This window comes from Ammospiza nelsoni, chromosome 1 (assembly GCF_027579445.1).
Source record: "Ammospiza nelsoni isolate bAmmNel1 chromosome 1, bAmmNel1.pri, whole genome shotgun sequence".
In the NCBI taxonomy this organism is placed as follows: Eukaryota; Metazoa; Chordata; class Aves; order Passeriformes; family Passerellidae; genus Ammospiza; species Ammospiza nelsoni.
In genome coordinates this window covers 23892282-23918965 of record NC_080633.1, presented here as the reverse complement: position 1 = coordinate 23918965, position 26684 = coordinate 23892282, and the positions used below count along the sequence as shown (strand labels likewise).

General features: G+C 35.1%; 1 protein-coding gene across 4 annotated transcripts in view; it reads right to left on the bottom strand.

The window, feature by feature from the left end:
• Positions 1-26684, bottom strand: part of AKAP9 (A-kinase anchoring protein 9) — a 105524-nt gene that overhangs the window by 62409 nt on the left and 16431 nt on the right. For 2 of the 4 annotated variants that reach the window (XM_059483194.1, XM_059483254.1), the window contains exons 2-6: positions 17863-18117; positions 9637-9681; positions 3469-3522; positions 2900-3070; positions 355-510 (exon numbers count right to left, since the gene is read on the bottom strand). In XM_059483194.1, the coding sequence (XP_059339177.1) occupies positions 355-510; positions 2900-3070; positions 3469-3522; positions 9637-9681; positions 17863-18117 (681 nt within the window). The remainder of the gene's footprint in view (positions 1-354; positions 511-2899; positions 3071-3468; positions 3523-9636; positions 9682-17862; positions 18118-26684) is intronic. The other 2 variants (XM_059483335.1, XM_059483414.1) reach the window with 2 other exon arrangements.

Below are 26684 nucleotides of genomic sequence, written 5' to 3'. Positions count from 1 at the left end.
CATGGAAGCTGATGGCTGGATATTTTGATTTCAAAGGGAACATTTCTGCCCAAAGCTCTGAGAACTAACTACCCAAGTATTTTTCCCCAGGATAACTGCCACAATTAAGTACTTATCAGAAGCTATTACCACATAATAGGAAAGAAAATAGACTAATATTTATAATTTTGCAGTTAATTATTCTATACTGTGACAACAACTGCAGGACCAGGAAAATGACTGCTGATCTATGCTAAGAGGCTGATTTTTGAAAAATGCACAAAACATTTTTTGCAGGAAGTAGCTATTTATGGCACCTCCAAACAACACAACTATTGTCAAACCCAAATAAATGTTGGCAGCTGTGTAACTTACATGCTGAAACTGAATTTGCAGTTTTTGACTTTGCTCAGTAAGCTCCAAGAACTCCCTCATGGTTTCATCCTTCTCTTTCCGTGCCTGCTGCAGGTTAGTAGTGAGCTGAGTGATAATGTCATCTCTTTTTTTGATAGCAGCTTCAAATTCTTGCAGCTGTAAAAGATAAAATTTAAGCTACTAATGCACATGAAAATTACAGTCAAAAATACTAGCTAATTTCAGTTAGGTAGGAATAAGTCATCCCTAACCTCTCTGTTTAAAAGGTGTCTCACTAGTATAGTTTTTATATTTTAACAAGCTTTATTTCTAAAAATTTCAGAAGGAGGGCTTTTTCACCCTCATTGAACAATACACGATCTCTCCATAAAATATAGTTAACAAATAACAAAATCTGAACTTTTAAGAAGGTTAATTAGTTAAATATATAACTTGCTTTTAAAATAAAAAGTGTGGCCACATAAACAAACCATCATAAAGGAAGTCAGAATATCTACTAATGGTGTTTGTACAACTACTCATGTTCACACACTTTTCCCACAATAAATGCAAGTTATATCACCTCTCACTTGAAGTGCAACAAACAGCATTCATTGTACTAAAGGAGGGTATCCTACACTGTGAACCCAGGGAAATCATTCATAACTACACAAGAAAATCAGTTCAAGCTGCAAAATGGATACAACATATTTAACAGATGAATCTTTTGTAATTTGTAATGATGACGAAATTGTAAGAGTACAAAAAAATTCTTTGCCAACTGTTTTAATTTTTGTAGGATTACATTCAAGCAGTCAAAAATTCTACAATCTGGATTTGCAATATTTTTGTGTGCATTTATATAATCATGTATCAGTATAAAGTTTCTTTCCCAATTTGAACTCACTTAAGGCTAGTGGAAGCCTCCTCTCTACACGTTGCAAATTCCTTAAACCATTAGTAATATTCTCTAAGTGCTTTGTTTACAATATTCCCCCAAAACCTTCTCCAAGTTATATGCTGAATCTTGGTTTTTAACATGGTAATGCTTCCAGATAAAGTTATTTTTAGAATACTGGAATCAGCTCCAAAAAAAAAGCACACAAGCCTAATGAAAATACTAAATGTTTGTTATAGTAGAGAAAACCAGGAACAGATCAGGAACTTAAGAGTGCTACACCTTTGCTTTAGCATCTGTTCAATGAAATTGAAAATGTAAACATGTTGGTTCCAAAGAACATCATGTTATATAATTTTCAATTTTTTAAATTCAATCTCTGTTTTTGACATAGGCAGAACTAAAGCACACAATTATCTTCTCCACTCCCCTTTTACAATTCATTTGTTTCTTCTGAAAAATAAACCATATGCATTTCTCAACTGAGATACTACTCACTGTACCACTAAAAACAAAATTATACTTCAACCATTAAAATATTATTGTACCACAGCCCCAAACCCAAAACCACTCAATTTTGATTAAGTAAATTTTTATTTTATTTTAAAAATTTGAATTATAGCCATTTTAAAAATGCAGTTTTAAAAAACATTTTCACTTTCTACTCTTTCATGAAAAATTACCAGTAGTTACAATCATTAGAAATACTTATTTTCTTTATTATGCTTTGATTATGACTATTATGTTTAGCACAACAGATACAAGACACAGTAATTAAAATTCAACAACAGACAAAGAAATAATAAACCACCTGTTAAGTGCGGCAACCACTTAACTGGTGCTATGGTGGATAAAATGACATATTATCACAGATTGATAATAATAATAATAACAATAATAACAATAACAATAATAATAATAGTAGTAGTAGTAGTAGTAGTGCTGCAACAGTGAAAATAACTGAATATTAGATTTTTTAAAATTTTACAGTACTTTGCAAAAAAATAGCAAAATACAGTGACATGACCTGAATCCAAATTAGGAGAGAGACAAGTAAGACATAAAGCACAGCAAAGCACTGACTTGAGTGCACTGCACCACTGGCTTAAAGTGGAAGAATATTCTTTACTTTAGAACTTAAGTTTATATTCCAATGGTATTTTTAAAGTAAGAAATGCTTTCCTGTAAACTCAAATTATTAGGTGTTTTAGATTAAAACATTCTGACACTGTTGTTTTTGCATTTCACACTGTGAAGTCTGACATACAAATACATTTTGGTTCAGTTATATTATTCCTTAGGGAGTAAAACCTGAGGTTTTTTGGTCTTGGAGGAGCAGGAAGACATTAAAGTCTTTGCATAAGTAGAGAAGAATTAGGGCTTTTCTTGAAGAAAACTGTCTTTCCATTCCTAATCTGAAGAATCTCACTGTAAAGACAATTCAAATTTTAATCACAAAATACAGAGAAAAAAGACATACAATGGAAATGCCATTCAAAGTAAAAGAACACATGGCATATGACTGAAAGAAATTACATGTAATTAATTCTATATCACACACTGAGTGCATTCTGAACAGCTACCATTAGTGTGAACTCTTTCCAGCGAGGCTCTGCATTTTTGCATGTAACCAAATAGCAAGCAGAAAGCAACATAAGGTAATTATACCTGTTGCAATCCTTCTGTACCATAGGCTGCCCTCATTTCTTCTATCTCTCTGCTTAGTTCTTCAATCTCTTGTTGTTTCCCAGCCAATTGATTCTCCATCACCTCTAGCTGTGTGTGTGAGTGCTGCATTCCATGCTCTGAATGAATGTCTCCAACTCCAAATTCTTCTTCCTAAATCAATCCAAGTTCCTTTACATGCCAATTTTTATGTTTTACCACAGTAAATAAAGTCAAGCATCACATTCTGTACCAAATGCCACCTTAGAACATTAACATACAATAGTGCATCAAAGATCTTATTGCCATGGTAACCTCCTTTGTTAGTATAATTCACACCTCAAAAGCACTGACACAAAACGTTTCTGTGAGTTGTGCTCTATAAACTTAGCCTTAATAGATGGACTAAACTGGTTTGCATTTCAAGTTTAAGGATACACTATATTAATATAGCAAACAATGTAGATGTAGAGCACAGCATGCAAAGTATTAGTCAGCAACACAGTTTTTGTTCAAAATTGAGGTGTTTAGTATTCTCCATTAGTATTCCGATTCAATTTGCAATACTGTACCCTGATTAAGTCTGCAGGTATAGCTGTTCTTGTCACAAAACTGCAACCATTTACCTGTATAAAGACAATTTCTAAATACATTATTTGAAATAATGCTTGATTTTTATTTCCCCTTACTTGAGTCTTATGTGGCAATTTCTGCAGACCCACGGGAATTATTATGCTACAAAAATTTATTTCATTTGAAATACAAAATAGCTTTCCATATAGTAAATTGCATCAAAGTAAGCATAGATAACAGGTAAAACACCCAAAATTTCAAAAATAAATACTACTGTCTAAAACCAAAAACGTTATTACCAATCAGCATCTATAGAAAACAAAGAAATTCAAATTTAAAGGTCAATGCAAAGCTTTATCTTTTAAATCATTAAAATACAGCACTATTGCATTTTGAATTACATGTTTAATATTTTTACATATTATTAAAGATAGTTATGCTTTCTGAAAGATTTTTATACACCACAAAATTCAGTCTTTCTGAAAGTCACCTATCTCTTGATAGAGGATGAAAGGCAGTATCATAGATTTTCATTCTCAATTTGAAGGAATTTCATGAAATTGAAAACAAAAAATACACATTTGACATAACACATTCGAAAATAAATCTTCTTTTACTCACCTAACACTGCAAGGCCTTTCAGCTTCTATGAGAATTTTGGTTCTAATGACTGTACAAACCAAAACCAGCAAATCTCCAAAAGGCAAGCACAAGCCAAAGTAGCAGTTATAGGCAAAAAAAATCCAAATGAAAAGAGCATGCTGGGTACACATGAGTAGTGGTCAAACAAAAAGGCAGGCTCTTAAAGCAGCAGACCAATGTTCAAAAATGAGAAAGCAAGAAAAGCTGCATTTCTCCTCAGAGCTCATTATTACATCAGAGTCTGAAACAAAAATAATGGTACTAGAAATGGAAAGGCAGCATAGTATTTCAGATCCAAATACTATGTTTAAATCAAAAAAGAAGCTGCACTGCTCAGATGTCTGCATAGCCTGGATCAGGACTTACTTACAAATAACAACCATGCCTGAGCAAATCAATAAGTGCACTGTTATAAATGGGATCAATACAGTCATTGAATTTGTATTAGGCAAATGGACAAACTGCATTAGAGAATTTGCAGTGCTGATACAGCGCCCTTTCAATTTCTGATTTTCCCAGTAAAAAAAAGACACCACAGAGTTTACTACTTTAGTTTAGAAGGAATAAAGAAATTTCAGCAAACAGCAGTCCAGGCAGCTCATAGAGGCACTGTGTATCATTTGTGCATTGCCAGATGTTTGCTTTACTTTCAGACACACAAATGTCTTTGCAGCGCCTAGCACCAACATCTTTATTCAGATTTTGGCACATGTCCCAGATTAACAACAGTAGTAGTTTAATAGAAACTGTTATGAAATCCTTCCTTTCCCCTTTGCAACTCCCATTTTACTTAGGCTTAATTGATAAAGATGCAGTGTAGAAACACTGTAATCTACCACAGTGGATACACTTCTCTTCCCATGAATCATGGCTATGTGTGACTATCAAAGATACTTTATAACAACAGCTAACAGGAGGAAAGGCACAAAAGTCTTATCTCATTAGCTGTTCAGACTGCTCAGCAGCTGAAAATTCTACTAAAGACCTTTAACTCAGAGAAGAGATTTTGCTACACACATTCAAATCAACTGTGTGGAACACCAGAAATCCTGCTCCATTTCATGGGAGTGCAACTTCAGCATCACACAAGTGATGCACACAGTAACATGGTAGTCCATGCTCTTCTCATCTGATACCTTCTTCTTTCAAATGTCTCCTGGCAAAGTGTAAGTGGAAACATGACAAGGCAACAAATTGCACTGCAATCTGTGAAAAATACCCCAGCCAGGCAGCCACAGCAGGGTGCTGTGTTGAGGGAAGCCTTGGGAGTAGCCTGGCAACCCCCAGCATGACAAATTCTGCTGTGTAAGAGCAAACAGTTGGTAATGAGTTACTAGCTTAAAATATCTTAATTAAAAATTAATTTTCCACTCATCTGAAATATAAGAATTCAGTAGTTCAGATGCCAACTTGAGTGTCAATTGATGGCTAAACAAGGCCTGCAGGACTCTTGTGTTTTGGATTATGGTCCCAGTGATTTACCCATTTAAAGATCTTCTGCAACTCTATAAATGTTCTTCATGTAGATTCTTATATTTCCTTCTTTAAAAGCTTTGCAGTTCACCTTTAAACTGAAACATTCTTATGCCTTATTTACTTATGATCTGCTGAGTTACATACCCCAGGAAACAATTAAACATTGAAAAAAATCAAACCACACACCATTTTAACATAATGGAACCAAACAGTAACAAGAGCTCTGGATAAAATTGCATGAGTAAATAATCACAAAATAAGAACAGATTAAATTTTACAATACATTACTCAGCAGTCACAGTTTTGGTGAATAAACAATATGAAACAAGTGAAGGTTATGGAAGTTTCAAAGGACATTATGTCTGATTGTTCTTCCTTCCTTGCATTTTCAAAATAATTCATAGAAATGTTATTTAGTATTATAAAGTAAAATATAATCTGTAGTCTAATGGCCAAAAATAAAGGTTTAATTTCTATTGCATCAGTTAATATATAAGCTTAAGGCAAATGAAAGGAATCTTCTTTCTGAGAGACACAAGGAAAACCAACCTCCACCACAGGATTAAGGCAGTGATTCATGACAAATACCACCAGAGGTCAGGATTACATTTATGAAATCACGGTACCCTATCTAATGTTCCTTAGACCTTGGAACACTTGAAACTGTATCTCAAAACCAGCAGTAATAATATATAATGTGTAACTACTTACAACATTAATACCATTACTACAGAGATTTCCCTCTATAAATAATAAATTCATGCTCAGCATAAGTCAACACATACTGTTCTACTTAAAAGACTTGTTTGATTTGGTAGTAGAAACATATAGAAGTATCTGGAACGTATTAACAATTTTACCTCATGTTTTCTTTCCCCCTTCACCCATTATTATACATTTTGGACACCTGATTCCTTCCTAAAAATTAATATTTAGACCTTGATTATTGCTTGTCAATGTTTTTAGCCTCTCCTGAATTTTCTAGTTATGTCACAACTGACTATATGGAACTTAGCTAAAATTAGCAATCAGGTTACCTTGGGAAAATGAATTTCAGCATATTTTGGAGGTTTTGGTGGGGAGGGTTTATACTCCATAAATAAAGGCCATCTTTAGATTGTAGCGAAAATAGTTACAATCCTGTAACTAAGGTTAGTAACTTCTAAAGGAGAACCACTGATGACTTTTTAAAATATCATGGCTTAATATATTTTTCTATACAGTAACAGAATAGCAACTGATTTCTTTATGCAGTAGTTAAGGATGAGGTATAGAATTTCATTAAAATTTATAGAAGCAAACAACTTTCTACACTTTGTATTAACCATCTTTTCAGAGATACACTCTGCATTTTGGAAAGAGAACAAAGAGGAGAAAAGAATCAGATGGAACAGCTCTTCAGTTATACCATAAAACTGAGGCATATGGAAAATGTATGGGGGCAACTTTACCTTACACAGTTATAAAATCCCTCAAAATTTTAACTGTTAGGAGAAGCCTAACTTCCCTTAGCTCTGAGTTCAAACCATAACCTTAAACAGCTAACCACCATTATCATTTAAGATTATGCAGATAGGTGTCATTGCTGCTCATATGGAGGAACTTGTCCCAAAAGACAAGCTGGACATATGAAGGATTTGCCAGTCTTCAGTCAGCTACTACCTGGAGAGTGTAGGTATTAGAAAGGTGGCTGAGCAAAACTGAACAAAATACTGTATTTACAATAAACTTCCTTTAATACAAGAATTCTTACATAAATATACCTTCAGTTTTGCTTAGATGACTGTATTGCCTTATAATTTTGTGTCTGGTAAGTCTGCTAAAGAGGGAAATACCTTATCACTTAGTTTTATCAAGAGAAGGGGCTGAAGAATTAGCACCATCTGATTTAATTTATCAACAACAACAAAACAAACTATTTACAGCCTGTTTGAATTCGAAGCATGACAACCTCAATTCAACTTAATTTCTGGCAAAGCCACAAAAAATAATACAGATGTTCTAATCTATAAGGAAAAAGATGGATCAACAGGCCTATGTCTCTTCAAATATGGGTTTTCTTAGCATTCTAAGGAATCATGTACTTGGAAAAAAACATAAGCTCAATATTTTACATATCTGCATAATTATGCTGCTACAGACAAAATTTAATTTATTCTCATCTCCCACTGAAAAGGCTTCCGATGATTTTATTTACAGTGTGTCCATGAATGGAAATAGAGCTTTGAATTATAAAAGTAACATTACAGCTGATATGAAACTTATTGAAAAATCAGCTCCTAAAATATTTGCATTCCTAAATGTGATGTCTCTCCATTTCAGATACCAACTAATTGTAATGAACTGGAATTAAAAAGAGTTTATTAAAGATGGCTAATCTGACAGCTTGAGCTGGCTCTTTATGAGAGCCAGTATCATGCTTCTATTAATAAGTTTTGTGTTGCCTATTTATGTCTTAGAAAATAACTCTCAGCAAGGTAAAAATTCTTTTTGCAGGAATAAGCACTGCCTAGTAATGCATCTGCCACTACATTTTTTAGGAAATTGATAATTTTTGTAAGGAATATTCAGATATCTCTGTTCTTCAGATTCAGCAATTCTACTCTTCTGTGTCTTCAGTATTTGAAAATTTGGTCGCTAATATCCTCTGCAGATTATTTATGGAAATCTTTGGAGAATTTAGTGCTTAGATGTGGAACTCCATTTTAAAATGAGAGCTTTAAATTCAACTGAAACTGAAGCCCCAAACACTAAAATCAGAACACATCCACAATTACCATTAGGCATTATACCAGATGTTTTCTGTATCTTGTTGCCCTGTGCAAAAACATGTTTTCTTCAGCTTTTGCAATCAGTCTCCAGCACTGCTTCCTACCACCTTATAAGTGGATCAGAATTTCATCCATTTCATACATATATATGTAATATGTCTCACTTCTCAAAATACATGAATGAATATCAATGACATTGTCAACTGTTTTCAAGGGTTCATTCTTCACATAGTGCAAATTGCATTTAAAAGTAATCACATACCATGGTGATGCATATTCTAAAAAGGTGCACTACAGTCATGGCAATTCTTCAAAAGTATGTCTGCTACACTCTTGACAGCAAACAGCAATGAGATTGATTTGATTTACTTCATCCCCTCTTTCTTGTTGCCAAGCTTAAGATTCTGGGTGTGTTTGTTCTAAACTGCTTAGCACAGAGAACTACAAAATAAAACCCAGACTCCCCCAACACAAAATGATTGTTTGAGACACGAAAAATTAGATTTTTAAATTAAAACCAATTCCTACTTTATTCAGATGTTCCATGGCTATTTCTTGCTGGCATGTTCTTGACCAACATTTACGCATGCGGCAGTTTACTCCTTACAAACATAATTGTTTTATCTGACAGGACACAAGCTCCACACACACAACTACCCTTCCATGTGACAGAGATGACTTGTAGATGCCAACGTGTGGGCTGACACTGTCTAGCAGCTAAGCCCCTGTTCCACTCACTCATTCCCCCACCAGCAGGGTGGAAGAGAGAACTGGAAGGGCAAAAGCAACTGAAATTCATGGGCTGAGATACAGTCATCTTAATAAGTGAAAGAAAACAAACCAGCCAAACAACAGGCGATGCACAGGCAATCACTCATCATCCTCCAGGAGCAGACTGACACTCAGCCAGTCACTGAGGCTGCTCTGAAACTCATTAAATTGTAATCGACTTGTTAAATAGTCTCTCACAGAAAATTAGCAGGGATTATGCACAGCCAATAGTCCCATGGCAATACAAAGCATTAATACGACCTTAAGGATGACACTGCTGCAACAGTTTATGTATATACTGCATTATTTATTACAGTAGCCATCCCATTATGGAGTTGACATAATGCTTGCTTTAATGGTACATTGATCATACCAGTAATAACATGCAACAGATTTGTCCATGTCTTTCTTTCCTTCTCCTTTTGAAAAACTATGCACAGCATTGCAGCAAACATGTAACAGAAAAGGTTGAAAGAAAAGTTAGGAAAAGCATTACTTCAGTCTTACCTCAGAACTGTAATCTTCTACTGTGGTGGAAATTTCACTTTCCGGCTAAAATAAAATATTAAAATATTTACAATGATGGCACTCTAAAAATACTAAACAAGACATTTTCCATTTTACAGTATTTGAAAACACAAAGGTGTATGTGAATTTAATAAGAGTATATGTACAGCAATGGTCACCTTCACTTCCTTGAAATCCCAGCTTTAACAACGACATTTTGCTGTTGAACTATGATCACAGAAACACTATAATTACCTGGTAAAATTTTCACACAACTACAGGTACAAAATAATATTTTGAAAATTAAACTTACTTTTCTGGGATTTTTTTTTTTTTGTTTTTTAAAAAGAACTGAGAAGTACCATGAAAATAACTTGTCTCTGCTACATCAATTTTACCTAATTCGAAACTCTGCTGGCTTAAGAACACAATTGTGTATAGAACATAATTTTCATACATGCAAGACTTTTGATGCTGACTAGAATTTTAAAACAAACACTCATCCTTCAGCTTCCATGGAAACCAAGGAAAAATAAGACAAAGACTCAAATCTTGTGATCTAATGAAGCAGAGGAATGAGGGGAACAAAGCCTTAAGAAACGGAGCACAGATGTGCTATGGCAGATGCCTGAATGAAACACAGTGTATGTTGATGAACTACATAAACTGTATGAAGTTTGAGAATCAAAATGTTCATGGGAAAAGATGCAAATTATGTATATAGGGTGCATGATCATGGAATAAGTGCACTTGAAAGAAAAACCTGAAAACTTTGAGAAGTGTCACCGTGAGTTAGAACTACTTTGGCAAAAATTATGTGCAATTAATAGAGCTTGTCTAAAATTCACTTAACAGGTTAGCCAGCCTCAGATTAAATTTCTCAATTTTATATTGAGTTCTTTCAGGCTTATTTTTAAAGGAACATGGTATATGTTTTACATCAGAAGACATAGGTAAAATTTGGAAGGTCAACGGTGTTTAGTTTTAGTTTTTTTCAATGTAATCGACCACTCCTACTTCCCGAAGTTCTGCAGTTTTCACAATCCTAACAATATTGATTCTACGTATTTTGAATCCAATATGCAGCTACAGAATGTAATTAACATAAACAAAGGGTATTGTTCCACATACAGAGTGCACAATATTGCCTTAAAATATTAATTTGGAAGTTATAATTCATACATTACATATAATTTTAAAAAATAAGAACAGGTCCACTGCAAAAATAAGACACAAACTGAAACAAAAATCAAAATTGTGCTTTAAAAGTCTAGGGTGAAAAAAGTGCTTCTGCTATGAAATACAAAATTAGTATTTTAAAATATTTCATTTTTACACAAATATATTTTGTTCATATTATTTATATCAATATTTGTATGTATATATATATATATATATATATATATATATATATATATATATATATATATATTAATCCAAAAAATTACATCTTGTTTGTAGTCTATGTCCTTGGTTTAGGACAAAATCCTCTGGAAGAAATAAAATCAGAGAAAACCACGTTATTCTTTTTGTAACAGGGATAACAAATATGGTTGTTATCTTCTTTGAATTTTTCATGGTTTGTTTCAATTCAGGAGTCTTCACAAAGAATGATTAGAAGCATTCCTAGAGAAGCTCAGAAGAGTTACTAGAAATATAGTATATATATAGCTAGATCTAAGAACTCTTCAAGAAATATTTATATACAGCATGAAATATAGGCACTTCTCCAACATACAAGAAACAGGAACAAATAGTCCCACTTCTTCAATAGTTTTTCCTTGTGAAAATTCCTTTTTAAATCATAAAAACAGTCTCTTGTTCATAACAGAGAAGAAAAATGAATTTGTACATCCTCAGATAAACTACAGGTAGATAAACCTAGTAGATAATTATAGAAAAAGGGAAATAATTTGTATGTTGAAGCTTAGGCTGGAGTGAGAAAATATTAATTCTCATAGGAAGCTGATTACTGAAAATAATTCTCTTGTTTTGTTATGGCAATTTGGCCAGATATGATATTTTTTAAAAAGTTAATATATTGCTGGTCCTTTCTGAATACCAATCTAAAATTAAAAAAAAACAAATGTTTTTTTACAAAATCATCAAAACCACAAAGTGCTCCATCAGTTTAGGTGTACATTATCTGTTAGCAGCATAAGTAATCTTTCCAAATTTCCAACTTCTGTCCTGGATCTAGATAGTTATTTGCACATTAAAACCAAGTCATTTTGCTGAAGGATTCTATCATTTTAAGGACAGAAGGATGGCCAAATGAACTCCAGATAAATGCACTGTCTCCTTTGCTAATGGGATCATCCAAACCCTGCTAAAAACCAGTTAAAGAGAATTAAATACTATGAGCTCACACATTACACCCCAGACTGCAAGACTTCTTGATATTCTTTTGCTATCAGAATCTATAACATTACAAATAGTCAACATTTTACAGGCAATCTTGCCCTCCAAGCATCTATGTTACTTCTAAGACTTGACCAACTTTATTTCAAATAAAGTTCCTTCCATAATCAAGCTTCCTGCTCTGTATCCTTCAATTCTTCTTTGGTGAACAAAAGTAATTAAGTTTTACATAGCTCATTTGAGCCACAGGGGTCCAGTCTCATTGGAAATAATTTCAAAAAATTCTCACTACACACTTCGACAGGACAACGCCAAGAAGGCTATTTATCAGGTCTCAATGCTCCATGGAATTTGAAACAGGTGTTTGTTACACCCTCACAGTTGTTTTGCACATATTCTATTAACTGTGTCCCACAGTATTTTCTTGCTGCAAACAGTTACTCTCTTCTGGCAAAATACTTAACACCTTATTTAGTATTTTCTTCACTGACAATGTAGTTGATTGCTAAAATACATTGAAGAGACATCTTAAGATTCTTTACAGACAACTATCTCCATCAATTCTGAAGATGGTACCTTTAATGATAACAGTATTCAGAAAATTTTTAAAAGTTCTGTCTATGTACTTCAGAGGAAATACTGCAAAATGATACAAAAAAAAAAAAAAAAGAATATCGGCCTGTGGAATACAGTAGGCCCATTTTAGAGTAACTTGTTTCTGTATGCAGTTAAGCACGGCTCACAAGTCATGTTCTTGGACACTGGGCACCCAACAATACCCCAGGATTCACAAAAGAATTCATATACAAAATTGGCCACAAAAACTGTAAAGTGATTTTCATATTTCTTTGGAAAATTTCCATAGGTGACAATAAAACGTTTTGCAAGAACCAATATACAGTTGGTTCTAAACTACTTGAATTGCAATGGATGAAGGCATAGACTGACTATTCATGGAACAGAATTCTATCTGAAGGAAACTGCTGACTTTTTTTATGACTTCAGTGAAAACTGTCACAAAAATGTAACTGTAACAAAAATGTAACAAAAGGATGGATTAATTATGGACCAAGTTATTTTGACTTGGTCATTTTCAGATGGGTTTATAGCGATTCATAGAGGATCATAAATAAGTCTAATTAAGGAGCCCATGACTAGAAGTGAGGCAAAGAGAATGTAAACAGAATATCCCAGACATAAAACCCTCTCTTTAGGTAATCCTGAACCTTATGGGCCTTAATACTTGTAGAACATTCTGAATATGAAGGGCTATTCTTTTATATTGCCTTATCACGTTTTCCTTAGCTCCTAATATCAAAAACCATTCAACTCAAATTCTCTAGTAATTTATGATCTAAACCAATTTACTATGATCAAATTGAAACTGAGTGCATTTTAGTGGAGATAAACTGCTGCCAAAGCTGATATAACCTGCAGCGAGGTACTGAACTCTGCAGTGTGTAAACCTCTGATGGTATCAGAAAACACCATCAACAGTGGTAACCTATGCATTCAATTAGGTTTCTATTCTTTGGTAACATGGCTTTATAAATGTTTAATCTAAAGTGAAATACCCTGTAATTGCACAGACCATTCTCCAATACAGGTAATTTCTGTGCCAGTAAATCTATTATATATGAGTATTTTATGAGTATTTACAGAGATAAAGGAAGGTGTAATACCAGAGGTTGTCTTATGAATCAAATAAAATTGACAAGTTATCCTGGTAATTTTCTGGCCAGATGGTGAATAAAAAGAATGACTGGCTTCAATCAGAACCATATGCTGCTGAGAATTTCCTACCTTCTCTTGCGGCACTGCCTTTACTACGGAACAGAATATTTCCAAACGTTTGCTTTTCTCCATTCTTCAATTTCAAAACATGTTCCAATGGATACTGTATTATCTGAAGAGACTGGGCTAATTTTGCTACATTTTATTTATCCATATTTTTTTCCAATTCCTCCACCTTGCTGTACATTCCAGAATAGCTCTTTTCTAGTCAAAGTCCTTAGTTGCTCTTGGCTTTCATGCTTCCATCACAGCAATGTCTTACCACATTCACCACTTATGCCTTTTCTCACTGAGGCATCCTCACTGTTTCTCCGTATTGCTTACATACTTTCTGATTTCTGATTTCTCTCACTTTTCTTCATCAGTTCTCAAGAATCCTACCCAGAGTCTTCTTCTTAATCACTTGCTGATCCTTGTCTGTCAAAATCTCAGACACTAAAAACTGGAATACCTTAGAGAAATGAAACAAGAACATGGAGCTTTACCACTTTACAACTGTTAACTTTACCACTTTACAACTGTTAACTGTTAACTGTTAACAGTTAAGCTATTCTAAAACTATTACCAAAAGGACTTTTAAAAACCAAAAGACGAGTTACTAATCCAACCTTAGTCAATTAGCAGGTATTCTTCATCACAGAACTTTGAACTTTTCTTTTCTAAGAAGCTTTGTATAATAGCTTTTACTACCCAGGTGACTCAAGGACAATTTTACTGTGACACAGGTTAATTAATTTCTTTGGCTTTTCTGGCATTAAGACATTCTTGCAAAGCAGCGTGCTCCAATCCATGGTTTCAAGACTTCCCAGAAAAGGTGATCTAAGCAATTATCTACCTGAGAAGTGACTTTTGTTTTCTTCCATTTTTAGCTACAGAAGTCACAAAAAGAAGCAATCCTAAACCCAAGATTTTAATTGATTCTGGCTCATTTTATAATGTGGTCTAGGTTATTTTTACTTTTATATAGAAAAGGACACTATGGAAATCAATACCTAAAGGACACTATGGATGTCAACATCTAAAGATATCGGGGTGCAACAGAATAAAGACAAAAAATATTCTCTTTGTGAAAAAAAAGACAAAAAGCATTCATGAAACAAGAGACCCAATAAATATAAATACCAACTAGCACTTCTCTAAGAAATCATGTAAATTGTTCCTCCAACAGTGGATGGAAACCTTAGAGATTACAAATGATTTCAATGGAATGTAAAATGTAATGGCTAAACAATGATAGTTCTTCCAGAGTTCTTCCAATTAGTTTCTGCAACTCAAGAGAACACAGAGGGATAGAGGAACGCACCCTTAGGAACACAGAAGGAAAAAAAAAAGGAATTGGATGACTGCAAAAAAACCTCTTTTACTCTAAACACTTTTGTCCTTTCTGAAAAGAAACTCTTCTGCCTTCACAAGGGAAATGAGCTCTCAGAGGAGTATCTCTCACTTTCTGATATTCATATTGAGTAAGATAACCCTTTTTTACTTGTATTTGGACATGCTAATTCCCCTGGGGAGTTAAAATCATATTAGAAGAACTGCAGGGAGATAAACTTCTACCCACAAAACTACCACAGAGAAGCCCAGCCAAGATTTTTAGATAGCCAATATAGTCAGATGTTCTGAGTCTGTATTTTGTGGTACAGAAAGAACAATTCTAAATATCAGTTCCAGTAAAAGATGAAATAAATAAGTAGAATCAAAGTTTAGCTAGAAAATGATCCTGGATAATGCTTCCAGTAATCCTGTCTCACTCTTCTGACACAGCAACCTCCATCGACTAATTTTGGGTGAAAAAGCAAACAGCTCAAAGCTGTAATTCTCCATGGCAGAGATTAGCCTGAAACTGCCTATTACAGTGGCTGCCATTTCAACTCAGCAAGCTCCAATCCAATTACTGTAATACAGGCTCTGGGTCCAAATCATTGCACTTGTAAAACTAAAACCAGTAAATTATGAGATTCACTGAAACACTTTCAGAGTTTTTCCCCTACTATTAATATTGCAAAGACTTTAGCCATCACTTTCCAACTACATAATACCAATTATTTATTTAAGTAATATGAGTAAGGAAGCTACAGACCACATTTAACAAAGAAAAATGCTCTCCCAATTGGGAGCAGGGCGTTTTTTCTCTTTTGTGGAAATGAACACTGGTATAAAAGTCACTAAGTAACTCAACAGAGTCAAATTATGAATTCACACGATTCTAATGCTTACTCTTTTAAAGCTACATTTTAAAAAAGAAACAAACCACCTCCACCAGCAAACCAGAAACCCCAGTGCATCTCCATAGTTATTTATTTAAACAAAAGACAAGGTGCTTTGGAAGAAAGACAGACCTCAGAAAAATCATACCCCATCTTAAGATGTATCTATGCCTACAATCTTTACCAACTGCAATGCAGATATTTTTTCCAGCTCTAAAATAATCTCTGTCTTGTACTGCATGCATTTAGAGGCCAACACAGGCCACTAGGACCAACCTGATCTAATTAGACCCACTCTGAGCACAGGATCGGACTAGACAACCTCAAAGGCCCCTTTTAACCCAAGTTATTCTATGACTCTGTACTTTACCCTCTTTCTCCCACTGTACTAGAGATATTTATCCTAACAAAGGAAATACATTAGCAGAGTCCATCTGCAACTTCAAAATATATTTGATCAAGGAAATTACTTCATACAGTTGTCCTATTTATGCAGACTATTGCATTATTAAAACAACAATTTAAGTGATTCTCTCTAAACACCTCTCTTCCCTAGCAGTCCTCTCTCTTTAGCTGTAGATAATCTGATTCATTCAATAAAATACATCTTTCTCTTTTCCTAGAAGGCAAAGAAGTCATATCTTGATCTAAGAAAATAGTTATTTTGTTATCAAATTTCTTACTTCCTTCAAGAAAATCTGAGTTGAACAGACAGTTTTATTGAGTTACTACAGTTCTGAAGTCTTAACATGAGCTTTCTAAGAATTAAAAGCTACAGTTTAAAGGCACACACCTACAAGGTTCAAAATGTCTAGTGTACTGATATATTGATATATCTATTACTGATATATATAATCCAGGGTATTATAGGCTTAAAACTGTAAAATAAATGGATCAATTACTTTGCAAGTTTTCATTTGCACGTATCATTTAGTCCATCTGCCTCTCCACCATGGTAAGTTTGGGGGTTTTGTTAACAAAAATGCAAAAACATTTCAGAAAGTGTAATTTCTCAGTTAGTCCTCAGTCGCTGGAAATTCAATAATGGAGCCAAAATTGTTACAAATGGACTATCCCAGCACAGGACTGGCAAGCCAAAATGCAGAGCATTCAGCTGTACCACATCAAAAATTACTGTATTCATCTGCACAGAGCTGGGAATTTGCATTGAGATGCTTCCTCAGAATGCCACTCATGTCATTGCAGAAGCACTGGTTTCAAAAATGGAATAAGTTGTTTTGTAAATAATATCAGCCTTTCTTGTCCCTTCTATCTGTAATGACATTACATGAATTCTTGTCCACTCAGAACTAAACTGGACTGCCACTGTATGTCACACAGCATCTTCCAAACTTCCCAGAGCAAGTACTTTCAGCAAATGGCAATTAGAATTATATTTCATTAAGTAGTAAAAGTAGAGTAACTGTTCACCAATCTCTTAAACCACTCAGGTCTCAGTAGTGATTTCTAAATTCATTCCTTGTCCTCATTAACTAGAGTGACTCAAATTACATCAAGAATACAAGAAAGATGTTTAGTTTCACATTTTGGTGTAGCCATAAGTGAAGAAACCAAATATCCACTTCAATCCACAACTTCTAATAAAACAAAATTAATTTATGCATATTTAAGGAGTATAGCAATACGAACACACTTTCCATACCCTACAGGGAACTGACTACAATAAAAAATTACGCGAGTAGACAAGTAGAAAGTGTCTTCTCTGGACATACTAAGTCAGACAGAAGAAGAAGGGAAATAGTGTGCAAAATCTCATCCAATTCCTTTATTTCCACTCTCAAAATTAATGGATTATTTTATGCCCACTCACTCCAAAAGCGATTGTTGCCTGAGACGAACTTACCTCAATGGTGTAAGCTGGGGTGTGTTTGATAATTTCTCCACTATGCAAAGTCCTGATAATAGCAAAGTCAGCAGTAGCAGCTCCTCCCTTTCGACTGCTGCATGTGGATATTTCATCACTTCGAGATCGATCACTTTCAATCCCATCTTGTATTGATTCTTCATCTTTGATGTTTGCTGTTTTCTTCTTCTTTTTCTGCTTCTTTGATCCATTTTGACCATCAGTTTGTGCCTTCCGCTGCCTAAATTGGGCAAGCTGTAGAGAAGACAAAATCTTGTTAAAGGTGAGTTTTCCTCTTTATTACTAATGACATCCTCTACAAAGCCTTACCCACTATTCTACAGAAAGCTTCCAATTAATCACTAGTGAAAACAAGGTGGAAGTTAGTATTGCATATGTGAGACAGACCCAGATTATTTTTCCATTTAGATACTTTGCTTTGACAAAATCTTAAATGTAAACCAACACCCAGTTAATTAATTCCTTTTCAGCTTCATACTCAAAAGTTACTGTTCCATAGACTGATACCTAAAAATCAAGACATTCAAAGGTAAAGGTACAAATTTCATTATAAAGGACAAGCACAATGAAATAACCTGATCTCATTTTTCAATTTCATAGGAACTTTAAAATAATTTACAGAAATTCCTTTTAATTTTTATTTCAGAGACAGATAAAAGCAAACTTCTCTTCAAGCAAGTATAATATGAAGCTTTTAAAAAAGTTTGCTATAACACAGTTACTGAAAACACAGAGAAATAGCAAAGTGGCAAAATACTTATTAAGGGAATACTCTAAAACCAGAAAGTGAGCAGATTACAAGACACACTACCTTGTAGCAAAACATGCTGATGAACAAAAAGTCACAGGTGAGCCAGGCACACAGTTTAAAAACCAATTAGTATATAAGCTATTCAAATACAGTAAGACACTGCCTTTTGAAGAGCTTATCACTTTTAATCACTTTACAGTGGTTTACACAAGAAAATCCATTTAATTTTTTTTTTCTTAACAAGAACAGAAGTTTTGTTCAAATAAGTAAAACAAGCACATTGGGGTTTACCAATTAAAATTCAAAACTAAAAAGATCTTATCAATAAAATCTGAAAACAAGAATCATTACTTTCCAGTTGAAGCATCCAACATTATGTACTACAATACATTTCATAAATGTAGCTCCAGCATACAAATAAAGACCCTAAAACTTTAAATTTTCAACATCAACTAATACTCAAATACCATGGTTTTTTTAATAAACGTGCTGCAATTGTAAGAAAACAAATATAGAAAAGACAGCATTTGTTTGTGATATTCACCAGTCGAGAAAGCCAGGCTTCCATCCAACTTCTTCAGGAACATCCAAAGTGAACAGGACACACGGATCCCCTTTCCCAGTCACTGTTTGGTTACAGTGGAAGACGCCACCTGAAGGGTTTTCTAGCTCTCATCTGGCCCCAAGAGAGCTGAGAAGCCCCAGTCTAAATGCACCACTGAGAGATCAGCTCTGACTTGTGGCTGATTTATGCTTTTGTCCTTTTATTTGTATTTCTTCGTGGGTTTCTTCAGCCTCCTCTCCTTTCTTAGGACGACAGCTTGGCATATGGCTCCTGCTCTGTTTAGAGGAGGAGGACCTGAACATGTGCTGAGCCAAATATGCTCACCTAAGTACTTAATACTTACCTCCTCCCTACTACTTTTCTAATTAGTTCAACTTTGTGATTTTTTTTCTATTTTTAAAATATGTATCTTTTGTTATTTCAAAAAAAACCCCAGTAAATTCAAAAATTCTAAACAAGAAAGGTCTCCTTCTACTTCAAAGTTTAAGAGGAAAAAACCCCCAAAAGAGCCAATCAACCACCCCTAAACCCAAATAAAGAGAGATTAAGTTTCTCAAAATGATTTAATTTCTCAAAAATGGGAAGGGAAAAGGTTTCAGTTGTTCGCTTAGGATATTACTACATTCTCCTCTAAAACTGTAAGTTTATCTCAATAAAATACTTTCAGTTTGTCCAAAAGAAAAGCAGAATTTGTTCAAAAGTTCCAATGATAGAAAGCAAACAACCTGACTTCAAGTGTAACTACAGAGAGATTTTGCTTTTTTAATGTTTTATTTCTAAGTAATAAACAACATGTAGTGCCACTGGTCAAGAACTCTCTTCCCCAACTTGATTGAAATCTTCTGTAATGGAAAGTTAAGTTGGCTTTTTAAAAGCAGCTTTACAGTCTTTATTTGTCTACAAAATTAGATGTGTAGCTCAAGGACAAATGAATTACTCCTTGTCTCTCTTCAAGTATTTTGCATATTTCAACTGAAGCATCTGGGCATGGCAGATTTCCCTGCTTTCAAAGTTGTCGACTTTCACTTCTTCAGAATTAACAGATTAAAACCTACCATGGCAGTTATAAGCAGATCCTGCTTTTTTTCTGTTTAAACACTGATGAAGATGAGCACATATGAAAGCTAAACACGTGTGAAAATGAAAATGTTACATTCTTGTATTACACAAGTTCTCAAATGACAAATTCCACTTGAGGATCTAGGACTTTGGAAATAACTGCACTAGTAGTGACGGATGCATGAACAAATCATAGCACTTTTAACCCCACACATTCAGGTACACAAAGAACTGTCCAGCTACTAATGCAATATGACTTTAAATTCATATTTTAAATCAAATTTTAAAAGCTATTAATAAGAGAAGCAGCACAGCAAAAAGCAACTGCTGACCAAACACATTTTGTGATGCTCATATCAAAACAAGGGAGTCTCAGATACCAAATTCCTTCTCATGAACTACAGTCGAGAATCTATCATTGTTCCAATGACAAGCAGGAAAAAGTCCACAACAGTCATGGAAGCCAAGGAAAACAAATTCTTTAGAACTAAAATTTTCAATTAAAAATACTTCCAGATTTTGTATTTCTAGAAAAATAGATTTTACTGGTGTGAACAAAATGTGAAACAAATACACTCTGATACAGTGCCTTATCCTCTCTTCCAGACACACCAGCTTAATTATGCCACAACTAAGCCTGTGGAGAACTCAATGCTGCTTCCATCAGTTCTGAATCTGCAGTTTTGAAACAATTCAATGTCAAGTCTCTGCTGAGTTACAAAACTTGTGAGCAAGAGCCAAGAATGCAAACGCGGGAGGTACTCATGGAGGAGGAAGGATGCAAGGAAACAGAAGCTGAAGGACATTTAGAACAGACTCTCTGCATTGATGCACCTCTGAGAGCCAACAGAGAATGAGCACCTTATCCTGGGAAAGCATCGGGAACACAGTCAGCCATGATCCACTTAACACATTTCTAGCACATATGAAAACCAATCCAGAGCATTTTTAACACTATTGACCTATCTGTCAGGACATTGCCTCCAGCTTGTCCATCATGCTGGTAAGATCTTGCTTGGATCCTGCAAGCAGTACTGAATTCTGTTAAAAATTTCATCTGTATTTTTCAGCAGTAAAGAACAATCTATTTTGCTCCTCGACTCTCAGCTTTTGCAACTAAATAAACGAACAACTTGCAATTCCCAGCTCACAGGTTTTTTCAAGTCCTGCTTCTGGGCAAAACCCCAAAACTCCAATACTCTTGGAAACAGGCATGTTCACTTCATAGCATTTAGAAAAAAAAAATTATTGTCTGAAATATTCCTATCAAATCTCCAGTGTACAATGAACCAAGACTGAAAATATGTTTCTTTCCTTTTAATGCATAAAAAGGGACAATAAAATTGTGCAGGAAGAATTACTTGGTAATTTCCAGATTTTCAGAAGTGTCATTTACAACAGCTATTCAGCTTTTCACCAGTTTGGAAAATGGATATTAGCAATAAATTCTGTCACAAGATGTTGTTTCTTATAAACAGAAAAATACTGAGAGTCACCAGTGTTTTTTCACTCTCTGGTAGTCACAAGAGAGCAGCATGCAGACTGACAATAGGTATACTTTTCAAAACAATTTCCCACAGCAAAAGAATAATTGAATAGAAGAACTTAGGTATTTAGATGATATATGCATTTATCTAGTTCTAATTATAACTTCCTACTAATTAATCCCAAGTCAATATACTACAGCACCAATTCCCACATCACAGACTGCACCAAAATTACCAACACCCTGGTACAACATTATCTTCACTTTTAAATGCCAGTATGCTCCAACTGGCAGAAAGTCAGAAATGCAGAGAAGAATCAATTGCTGTTAGGAACTAAATACTTACCCTTGAGACAGAAGGGAACTAACTTGCAGAGTGGAGGGGATTACTTGTGTAAATCATGTAAGTTATGACAGTTAATGTACTGCTATAATTACAACAGCAGCATTATTTATTTATTCAGCTACCTTCAGCAGATTCTGACCTCTGGCACTTGCGCCAGCAATCTGGATTGCTGGGTAACACTGTCCATTGATTAGTTTCAAATATGGTATGACTGAACTATTTCTAGAGTAAAAGTCCATGGTAAAATAAAATTTGGCTCCAACATAATGTGAAACTTAATCTCTTAAGCACTTTTTAAAAAGTCTGAACAAAAGCTGCAACATTTAATCACTGCCTATACACCAGTAGAAGACAATACTGAAAAATATCCCTGAAAAGCAATGAAGCTATATTTGTAAAGCATCAAAGGCTATATTTTTAGTTCACATGAATAAAATACTTTTTAGAACAGAAACACATTCTGCATCATTTAAAACTGGATGTTGCTTTATGAATCCTTGTTATTCCTTAACATTCTCAGATAAGGTAAGAGATCTGGACAGCCTCATTTTCAGAGATATTACAGTCAACAGAAATTGAAAGTGCTCAGTGCTTCCAAGGAAGAATGTTAGGAAATACTATAAAACATATTTGCTGCAGTTACTGAAAAAAAAATGCCTTCTAATTGTGAAGAAATTCATAGCACATCCTGTACAAGTATAGCTGTACAGTCACACTTCATGTACCTGTAAACAAACATTATTAGATTCAAACTTCAACTTTCCAAAATCAAACTCATTTCCATTTCATAGCTACAGAAAGAAAAGGGTCTGTTCATCTCCCACAGCTTCTCAAGTACAAACCCCTATTTCTTTGTTTATATTCATTCAAAGAAAAAGTATAAAAGGATGAGTCACAAACTTACAGACAACAAAGAACCTCAGACAAGCTGCTACAAGCAAGTAATTACACTTTTTTATTTTTACACAGTACAAAAAGAGCATGAATGGAGATTCACATCATGATTTTGCATTTCTCAACTACTATAACTTCAAAAGATGTTTCAGACACTGCTTAAACTTCAGATTACTAAGTCCTCACAGACAGGGACTTATCCTTTGTCAGAAGTTCTCAAACAGTCTGGTGTCCAATGAGAAACATTCTGTGCTGGCCCAGGTCATATTTAGATCACTCATCCAATGTAAGAAGACAAGGACTTCTGAACCTTCTGGTCTCTAGCTAAAAACAGTAGTTAATGCCTGAAAGACAAACTGATAGCCTTGTAATATTCTTTATAGATAATTTGGATGATAAAACTGAATACATCTTAAGGAAGTTCATGGATCACAACATGGTGGAAAGCCAGATACAGCAGAAGGAAGAACCGCCATACAGTGAGACCTCAACGTGCTGGAAGCTGAAGCCAACAAGAACTGCATGTGAGTTAATAAAAATAAACCTCACGTCCTGCACCCAGGATGGAATTATCCCACATCACAGAGCAGCTGGGGACTGACAGGGGTGGTGTGTAGCTCTGTTGAAGAGCTAACCTAGCAAGCTACCCCAGAGCAAGCAGCATGCCCTGGCAGCAATGAAGAGAAACAAACCATTAAACTTTGAAATGGCTCTCAATGCCTACCACAGTAAATGACTAAAACATCAGTTTGGTGATTAAATACTTACGGTATGGCTGAAAACCCCCCAGGCAATCCCATTTCGTAGAACAGAATTTGATAATGATAATACCATTTGTTATGACTGCCTCACAATACAGCAGAAAAAGCCCAGTAAGCCTAACAAACAAATCCTGGCTTCAGTGCTTCAATGCAAACACTTTATTTAAGTGTAGAAAGCATACTTTAAATTCTCTATTTAGCAGACTGAAAGTCTCTACAGGAACAGTATCTGCAACTGAGCATAATGAGGGTAAGAAAAAGTGAAATAGAATCCTTTGTCAGGTGTTGCTTGAAACTTTCCACCAACATAAAAGCCACAAATTTGCCTCAGAAAGGTATAGTTATTCTTCATATAGAGCAAATGCTACAAAATCCACTTTAAGCTGCACCTGAATGTATAGCATGCATTGTGGCAAACTGTACTGTGTAAGTGGTAACTATGATGTATCCCAGACCCAGACAGACTGTGGCTGCAAGTACACAGTAACACTTGGATATATCATGAAACTCATCATGAGAGATCATAACCAGTCCTGTAATAGAAAGGCTCAGGCTTTCCTAATGATATTGCTCCTAATCCCCCATCACTGAATGATAGTAACACATAAACTCTGAAAGATTACTGAGAGTGAAAGTGAAACCAAAATACGTAGACTGAGACAGACAGCCACCTGTCTTAAAAGGTGAAGGACTAATTTTAGAATCACCTGCCCTAGTAATGATACAGCAAGTGCCTACTCCCTTTGACCACGGGTAAGTAATTATTCCTACAGAAGATTTCAGTAACACAAAAAGAACAAAAAGCAGAGCCCATTGGTAGGATTTGTTTTGATCATTTACTAAGCACATATACGTCCTAAGAATCCTTGACTGGGGTGTCCTGCAAATCAGTAGTGACCAACTAAAAAAGCCAACCTGAATTTGAAATTTTGGCATCGTTTAAAAGTTGGACATTTGCTGTGGTTTAAGCTTATCCATCCCACCTTACCCTGGACAACTGAAAAAATATCTGCCATAATCTCTCTTTCACCCATGAGAGAGTCATGGAGACAGCAACACTGAGATTTAGGCAGTAAATCTCACTTGAGCTTTTTAAAACTCATCTGCTGTTAGGCTATCAAGTTTTGTAAAAGCTAGTCTGTCCCCTGAAGAGATGCTGAACAGTTAACTGGCATTAGAGAAGAAAGTGTCACTTTGTCACTTTTGTCATATTCTCAGAAGATCTAAGCACTAAGGGTTGTCTTGGCAAAGCACTGACTCCTCAAGTACAGGCAAGTTTATAGTGCCTGCTTCTTCTGGGTTCCTGATATCTATACTAAGCAAAGGATACTGAAAGTAAGATGAATGAAAAATTGCCAACACAGAGAATAAACAGATGTCTTTCTAGTGAAGTCTACTGATTATATTCTGCTAATCAACAAATAAGAGAGTATCACAACTCTTTTTAAATCCTGATAAAAACCCACTAAAAGAAGATAAATGAGCAAGCAACCTGCAAATACTTTAAACATATTATGTCACATAGCTGAAAAGCCAACCTGTAAGTAAAGAATTAATGTTCTTTGCAAGTTTCAATCTGCTTATCTGTTGAGCCAAACAGAGCTTTAGGTTATTTGTTCTATTCAACAGATGCTGAGTTTACAAAACGGGTAACATTAGGCTGAATGAACAAGAAATAATCACCCAGAAATGAAGAATTTTCAATCTACTGATTTTTGTGTTGCACTCACAGCCAGGATTTCCCAAATAGCTTGAACAAGACCTCAGAATGTCTCCCCTTATGGAAACTTAAGTGGCTCATGAGTACTAGTTGATGACAATAAGAATAAGAAAATTTCCAAAGAAGAAATCCTAGTGTCTTCCTAAATAAAAGGCTGAGAGTCTTTCAGCTTCAGAGACAGCCATTCCTTTGGAGTTCTCTGAAGAAAGCCAATGGGATTATCAGTTTACAATTATAGATAGCTATGGTATCTTGAGGGACAGCACAGGGTAATGAGAGGAACAGCACCTCGGGCAATTCTTTTTAGCCAGTCTTTATCAAGTTAAGAGTACTGCTGGCAGTGCTAATTACCAAGGGCGCTGAACTGGAATGAACCCCGCCAGATGGCACTGTGAGCTGGAAAGCCTCAGAATTAGTGCGGTTCTGATCTGGTCTGCTCTTCCCTGTCCCAAGAGTTTAAATAGGAACAGATCTAGGACCAGCTAAGTTCATTACAGCTGGGTTATTTTCTGGACACAGAATGGAAGTTAAGTGTATGAAAATTCACTCTAAGTGAGGTTACAATGACTGACACAAGTATACCAAGCAAATTTCAATGCTGGACTGCTTCAACAAAAGCAATGCCTTAACTTCTAAAAAAAGTTGCTCAACTGGTCTTTAACTAAACTGCTTCTACTTAAATGATTTATATACTGATCCGAACTACTTTGTCATTTTACTCTTCTCATATTATATGCTGCCTCCCTCTGGTGATAATGAGGGTCAAAAAATCATCTGACCCACATTGGTACCAAATGCCCCAAAGCCAAGAGGAAATAACTGGATTGGGACAAGCTGTTAGTGACAAAAATGAGAGGCCAACGGAAGGTTGTTTCGTGCTGCTTTCTAGAAAAACCACAGGTCATCCACACTTGAAGCCTGAAACATTAGGATCTTTGGCCAACCAGGCTCAAGGTGCTGACATAAAAGCGACCCTCATTTTCCCTACATTAAGTGATGAGAGTCACCAGTTGGGCGCTGTCTCCAAAGGCATTGTCTATCAGACACTTTTGCCAGGTTACCGAGGCTCAGTAACAATAGCAAGGCAAAAGAGTTTTGCACCAACAGAAACACACTCTTGCTCCACCAGGTTTCTGTTTAACACCAGCTTTTAATTAAAAACTGGATCCTGAAACTATCTTCAGCTAGGCTGAAAAAACCCCAAATGGCACAAAGTCAA